The 8070-nt window shown below is 30.8% G+C and overlaps 1 protein-coding gene across 1 annotated transcript; it reads left to right on the forward strand.

Moving 5' to 3' along the window:
• Window positions 1–1322: 1322 nt before the first annotated feature.
• On the forward strand, window positions 1323–2382 carry LOC108769972 (putative nuclease HARBI1; the record flags this gene model as incomplete). Its single annotated transcript, XM_018521232.1, has 4 exons — window positions 1323–1457; window positions 1550–1713; window positions 1862–2106; window positions 2204–2382. Coding segments are annotated over 4 exons (723 nt in total), but the record flags the coding sequence as incomplete, so codon positions are not given.
• Between the last annotated feature and the right edge of the window lie 5688 nt (window positions 2383–8070).

Here is an 8070-nt window from a genome sequence, read left to right on the forward strand (position 1 = left end):
CCGATCGTGTTCTATGTATGCTCAATCGATAGCCACCACACGGATTGTATGATAAAAGTGGTTTTATTTTTTTTCTACGTGCCCTACGAGCGGAGATATCGCAACGCAAAGTTCCGAACTGCTACTTTTCAGATCATCAGATTCAGATACGTCGTTATTATTATTGTCGTCGTCGACCAGGGGATCGATTGTGTATCTTGAAACCTAGTGAAATTCATAAAAGTGAGCTTTCACTTGATTAGCTAAATTTCACTATAGTGAAAATGTGGTATTTTTCACGTGACATTGCTCGACAAGAACTTAGATGTCGAATTCAGTCAAATTGCGCCGAATTGTGTCGAAATTGCGGAAATTTGCATCGTATTGGTTATAGTATACATCGACATTAATATAATGGATTTAATTGTTGCATTATTGATGGAAGAGGAGAGAGATATAAATAGACGTCGGCAAAAAAATATAAATATAATAAGGAGAAGTTTAAGAGATACACAAAATCCATTTGATGTTTCAGATAACACATTTCTCAAATTATATAGGTACGTATTAGATAAAAGAAAATTATATTTTGTTTTAAATTACAATCGGGCTCTACATATGTTTGTAATGGATACAAATAAGATGTAAGAAGTATAAATATGTGGTATGTCTTATTTATTATATTCATTGTTCGTTATATTTAACTTCTATTTTTAATTTTTTTTATTTCTTTTATAGTTAGTAATTATTCGCTAATAATTTATTTTTGTTATTGTAAGTAGAATATCTTATTTAATATATATAATCAGCATATTATATATAAAATTTGTTAATAAAAATTTGTTATATAATAATGTTATATTATTGGGTATGCTATAAAAAGTTGTATATTGTACATTATGCAATATTTGTATGTTTCAGATTATCTAAAGCGGCAACTGTACAATTAATTGAAGAATTGAAAAATTTTATGCCAGTTCCGCAACGAAAAACAGTAATTCCTCAACATTTACAAGTAAATTGTTATTTTTTCTTTAAATTTTCTTTTCTATTCTTTATTTGTGTTTTAATTGTTATGATTTTATTATAGGTATTTGCAATACTTCATTTCCTAGCATCTGGTTCATATCAAAGAAAAATAGGACAGGATTTTTTATCATGCATGAGTCAAACCTCCATCTCCGTTCTATTCATGCTACTGTAAATGCATTAAACAATATTATGGGACATTGCATCCAATTTCCAACAACAGATAGAAGAAAACAAGAAATTAAACAAGAGTAGGTAATATACGTAAAGTTGGAAAAAAATTTCTACAATCTAATTTGATTTTTTACATCAGGTTTTTTGAAAATACTGGATTCCCAGGAGTGATTGGCGCTATAGACGGAACTCATATTGCCATCTTTCCACCACAAACTGAACGAGAACACCTTTTTATTAATAGAAAACAATATCATTCATTGAATGTGATGATTGTAAGTATAAAAATAATTAATGCCGTAAGAAATACAATTTTAATAATACATAATTTGTACATATTTATAATGTTTTTCTATCCTCTTTATAGGTTTGTTCTTATAATAACGAAATATTAGCAGTAAATGCAATGCATGGTGGAAGAACACATGACTCCAGAGTCTTCCGTTCTTCACGTTTGCTCCATTATTTAGAAGAACAACAGGAAGCAGGCGAAAGAGGATCATGGCTTATAGGTATGGCTAATAATTTGATGTTATATATATATGTATATATTGACACTATGTTAATACTATATTTACATTATGTTTATATTAATCAACAACATTCGTAATTTTAAATTATATAAATGTTAGTTTATCTTGGTATTGAAATGATTGCTAATAACATGACAACTTCGCAGGCCATTTGGTCATTTGAGTCGTATATTGTGTATTTTAATATTCTTTTTAGGAGATTCCGCATACCCGCTTAAGCCTTATCTTTTAAAACCATTTATAAACGCACCTTTGGGCTCTCCAGAGTTTAGATACACAGAACATTTTACAAAAGCACGATCTTCTGCAGAAAGAGGTATAGGTGTTTTGAAAGGCCAATGGCGATGCTTGCGAAAAGAGAGGGCATTGCATTATCAGCCGGAATTTGCAGGTATTAAACACAATTTTTATATGTAATATAATATAAAAACATTATTAAAAAATATAATGTTCTTTAGTATTTATTATAATACTTTTCTCTTTTCTAGCTCGTATTGTAAATGCATGTTGTGTTCTACACAATATTGCTGTAAAATGGAGAATTCCAACAAATGAAATTTATTTAGATGAAATAGATCGACAAGCACCAATACCGTATGGTGACATTGATGTAAATAATGCTGAACAAATACGACGGGATGTTGTTCGATGGTATTTTACCGAATAGACGAGGTATGTTGCGTTTCCTTTCATTTTTTAATATTTTCATAATTAATATGTACATCAAATGTTAAAAGTTCTCAATTAACTTCTGAAACAAAGATTCTTGTGCATAAACATCAATAGTTGATAAATAGCTAGAGATTTGTTTTTAAAGATAATAAAAGTTAACTTGTATATTTATCTTAGAGTTTATTTGTTCACTTATCTTAGAATTTACATTTTAAACTTATTATTTTTATGTTATTTGTTTACTTACTCATAAATTATGTTACTTTAATACTACAAAATAAAAAATTTTAAACTATTACTTTATTTGAACACTAAAAATTAAAAAATTAGATATTAATTTAATACAAAATATTCAAATGTCATAATTATGTTATGTTAAATTAACATTTGGGTACCTTAAACATTCAATACAACAAATTTTATGTTCCAGATGCGAATGTAATCTCTCGAGCTGCACACGACTATAAAAGATTACATTTTTTAACGTATTTACAAGAGACTAAATGAAGTATTCGTAAATTTTGCTAGTGACATACTTTATTGTTGTACATATGCAAACAAGCAATAAATTACAGTTATCACTAATTTAAAACACATCAATTTTTTTATTAATCATATGTTTCTTGTGTTCTATAAAATTACAAAATCATTTTGACGATGTTATTCGCAAAAAGTAAAGTTATAATTTGTAGCACCATCGCAAGTTTAAACATGTGCTACATGAGTTACGCATATACATACATATGTATATATAGCTTTGGCCAAAATATTACACACTTACATATGTTGAGCTAAAACTTTAAATAATTGTTAATAATGGCTAATGATTTTGGCCAAGGCTGTACATAATCATAATATTAAATATATTAATATAATTATTTTTAACATCCATCAATTAGATCATAAAATCATAAACCTCAACAATCTCAACTAAACTTAAACTTGAGATATGATCATAGTAAAAAACATAACATTTTTTTGAAACCAAACAAATTAATAAATTATACTTAGTAATTTATAAACTTATACTTAGTGTATATGAAGAAATAAAAATGTACGATGCATATATCACAGAATGCATGTACTTATCTTTGGTAACTTGCATAATATATATTTTTGTTTATTCAAGATCTGTTGTCAGGTATTGTCCTAATATTTCTTCCTTCATAGACGATATGAGGTCATTCGTATTCTGTAGTTGCTGTAGAATTTGTTTAAAAACAATTAATTCTTCTTTTTTTAATTTTATTTTTTCCTGTTTTAATTCTAAAATTTTTTGTTTAGTATTCTCGGATGTTGCTGATTTCTTTTCTAATAAATTAACGGCTGTTTCCATAAGCCGTGGCTTTTTGACATCTAAATAATATTTAAAAAAGTTAATTAAAACGCTATTAATTGAAAACGTTAATTAAAACAACGATATTAATTGAAAACAGTAATTAAAACAACGATATTAATTGAAAACGTTAAAGGGACATTAGGAGTCGGCGCGGAAAACAGTGAACAGTGTTAACAGTAAATAACTTTGGTTTATCGACATTAAAACTATTGAAATCAAATACAAAATTCTCTGATGTATTATATCAGAGAATTTCGTATTTCATTTCGACAGTTTTGATGTCGGTAAACTATCAAAACAATTTAACACTTTGCGCACTGTTGTCTGCACCGACTACTAATGCCTCTTTAACGTTTTCAAGCAATTTGTTAGAATAGTGGAAGCCCATATTTTATTTTAATGATATTAATACATTTTATTAAAAAAACTTTGTATACCTTTTGAATGATTTGCAATATAATTCTCTGTATCATCTAAAGATAACGCACATGTTGTTTTGCCCTGTTCCTGCAAATAGTAAAGTAAAATACAATAAAGTTAAATCTACAATACATTAATCTATATATTTATAAAAAATAATATATTAATGCGTGCCTAAATAAATTTCATATACATACCCAATTTTCCTTATTTTTAATTTGGTATATACTCCTCATATTGTGTAATGATGAAACACTTGTTTCACATTTATTTACTTTTGTATTTTGTTGAATAGAGCGCTTTTTCTGTTTTAAAGAATTATTTATTTTATTATCTTGTTGCGAATGTGTGTGTGTTTTATTTATTGAATCTTATTAATTAAAAAGAAGATATAATAAATTTACTAATTTATATTTTTAATTAACAAAATGGTGATAATTAAATAAAATTTGTAAAATATACCTCATTTTTATTATTTTCAATTGGATGTATGTTACTATTTAATGACATACATGATTGCATATTCTGCGTATTTTGTTCAGAAGAATACATTTCATGTGATGCCATCATTGTATCATTCCAAGTATTAAGTGAAAATACTTTATCTTCTTTTTCTTCAATACTAGATGATAAAGCAAATGAATTCGAAGTTTTATCATAACTTGGAGTCATATCTATAAATCCACCTTCTGAAATATCTCTTAAACCACTAGCGTCTGGAGTTAAAAAATTCAATAAGGCATTCTCTGATCCAGATAACTGCAAATATTTTGGTGATCCTCCACCTGTTCCCATCATGTAGATCTTGTGTTTTGCAACCTTTTTTAAGGTATTAGCCTTCCAGTCTCTCCATGTCTATAAAAAATATGATGATAAGCAATAAATAATAATTTCACACAATCACATAGTTTAAAGGTTAACTTAAAAGTATAGATGTGCGAACTATTCGAATTCGTATTCGAATAATTTACACATCTCTATTGTAGATTTACACACCATTTTATGAAATCTAAATCACGAAATTTTTTAATTTTGATCTTTTTTTGCATTCTATCACATTACAACTCTTTACTTAAGTCAAATCTGCCATTAGAGAAATGTATTGTACATACAAACTATTCGAATACGAATCGAATTATTCGTATTTGAATAGTGTGCACATCTCTACTCAAAAATTCATATATTAACGGTACACTGATAAAACATACATATTATATAGGGTGCATTCCGTTTCACGCATAATGCGCATAATGCATCATTTCTCTTTGTTGTTCGCCGAATGTTGAAGAAGGATAAGTGATGCATTATGCATATCAAGCATGAAACGGAATGCACCCATAATGAAATAAAAATTACCGTAGCCCATTCCTTTGCTGTGGTCCATATGCTGATGTGTGTGTGTGTGTGTGTGTGTGTGTGCGCGCGCGCGCGCGCGCGTGTGTGTGTGTGTGTATGTGTTTAAAGAAGATAATTTTTCCCAAAGTTCATCCTAAAAATAATTTAAGTATTGAATTCAAATGACATATATAAAAACAAAACTTATAAGAATATTATTTATGGAAACATACTTGTAAGAAATATGATTAATAATCATAATAATACTTACAATTTTTCGTTTATTTTCCTTGTTATATCTTAAACGACCTCGATCAAGGTGTTTAGTGATTTATTTACTGCGCAGCATTCTGCTAATTTCTTTGTGATATCTCAAGTATTCCGAGTGTTTTTCCATTTAAAATTGTATATTTTAGATGTTACCTGAAAGATGGCGAATTATCGGCTTTGCTGCTGATTGTTATTTCTATTTTTAATCTATTCTCGGCTAAAAATCTGCTGGAGACAAACCTAAAGATTTTTACCTTCGTCTTGACAGCAGGTTCTCTGTTCCTTCTTCGCTAAACTTCTGACGCAAAGACACTTGGTGCGGATAAAGGTGAAATTCCTGTTGCTCACTATAATAACAAAGCATGAAAGGGTTCAATAATTTATGGTGATGCACTTGGGTATAGATTTAGTGATCATTTTAGAGCTGATTTCAATATATCTGGCAGAAATTATTCTTTCGAACAAACATGGGATCAAAATGTTGGTGTCAGTTCTCCTATAAAATATAACGTATCACAGAAAATCTCTACTGTTGCGATGATGTTAAACAGATATTACGACATAGGAATATATGACATCGTAACTCCATATTTAACTGCTGGTGCTGGAATGGCTTTCAATAATAGGTATTTACCACGTCGAGGAAGAGGGTGTAAAGATATTCAGGAATTAAGCGTCTAGATGTTCGCTGTCGAGGAATTAAGCGTCTAGATGTTTGTCGTCGAGGAAGTGGGTGTCTAGGTGATCGCCATCGAGGAAGTGGGTGTCTAGGTGTTTGCTATTGGGGAAGTGGGTGTCTAGGTGTTCGTCGTCGAGGAAGTTGGTGTCTAGGTGTTTGCCATCGAGGAAATGAGTGATCGCCGTCGAGAAGTGGGTGTCTAGGTGCTCGCTATTGGGGAAATGGATGTCTAGGTATTCGCCGTCGAGGAAATGGGTGTCTAGGTGTTCGCCGTCGAAGAAGTGGGTGTTCTAGATGTTGTCTACATTCGCCATCGAGGAAGTGGGCGTCTAGATGTCCGCCGTCGAGGAAGTTGGAGTCTAGGTGTTTGCTGTCGAGGAAATGAGTGTCTAGGTATTCGCCGTCGAGGAAATGGGTGTCTAGGTGTTCGAGGAAATGAGTGTCTAGGATTTTGTTTGCCGTCGGAGAAATGAGTGTCGTGATCAATGCAATCAGTCGGCGGTCTAGGGCGATTGGTGTCCAGCAGCTTAATTCGACGCGTTTTTGCATGAAACGAAAGAATCTGGCAAAAAAGTGTCGCTCTGCCTCGCCACAACTTGGCGCCACAATTGTTGATATCAAATCTTTTATACAGATGATACATATATTTTGTAATATGATTTTCATGTAATAATTTTTGAAGGGGAATAAAGCCATTATAACTTAGGTTGGAATGTATCATATACAAAGAATTTCATCAAACAGCAAACGCAATTAGTCATCAGCTCCACGGCCGATTACCATAAATAATGACGTTTGTGAAACCGGCCCAAATGGTGGTTTCCACACGAGAAGCATGCACGCTTAGCGCTTTTTTTACCTTTTTTTAAAAATTATAATATTACCACAAAAAGGTCTAATTATAATATCACAAAGAAATATATTATAATTATAATGATGAACTCGTTCATAGAAAAAGGAAACAGAAATCGAAAGTTTAATCTGAGTTTGCAAAATGAAATGTATTAAGTTTTATGTAATGTTTAAATTTTTCGCTGATTATTGGCATAAAACCATCGTTGGAGTTTTTTTCTGTTATTGTTAAATTACTTTTTGGAAATGCATTTGAAACAGCACCTGTATAATAAAAATAACAAAAGGATAAATATTGTAACAAGTAAAGGAATTACTTTATAAGAAAAGAAATTAATAACTTACCTTTTTATTATTGTTATTGGGTGGCACGGTTTAAAACTTTTACAAACTTTTACCAGCTTAACTGCTTTCGTCAAGGACAATTCGTACAACTCCACGTGCTACAATTGCGGAAATAATGGCGGGAACGTGGGAAGTGCTATTAATGAATTCCAGAGAGAATCAAGGGAGAGTGGAGCGGATTTAGCCAGAAGTCGCCGCTCGTTGGAATGATTAGGAGATATGGTAGAAGCGTGATGGAACATACAGTGCTACACACACTAGTATTGTACCGCACTAGTATTGTGTGTATGTATACAGGATCATCGAAAAGTACCGGACCCCCCTAATATCTTCAGTTAGAATGAATTTTGGAGAAAATGTCCAATAGCAAAGTTGTATGGTTTCAAGCGAGGAGTAAGATGATGACCTTGACTTTGATCTTGACCATGTCCTTTAAGGTCATT

This window comes from Trachymyrmex cornetzi, unplaced genomic scaffold, assembly GCF_001594075.2.
Source record: "Trachymyrmex cornetzi isolate Tcor2-1 unplaced genomic scaffold, Tcor1.1 scaffold977, whole genome shotgun sequence".
NCBI classification, from domain to species: Eukaryota; Metazoa; Arthropoda; class Insecta; order Hymenoptera; family Formicidae; genus Trachymyrmex; species Trachymyrmex cornetzi.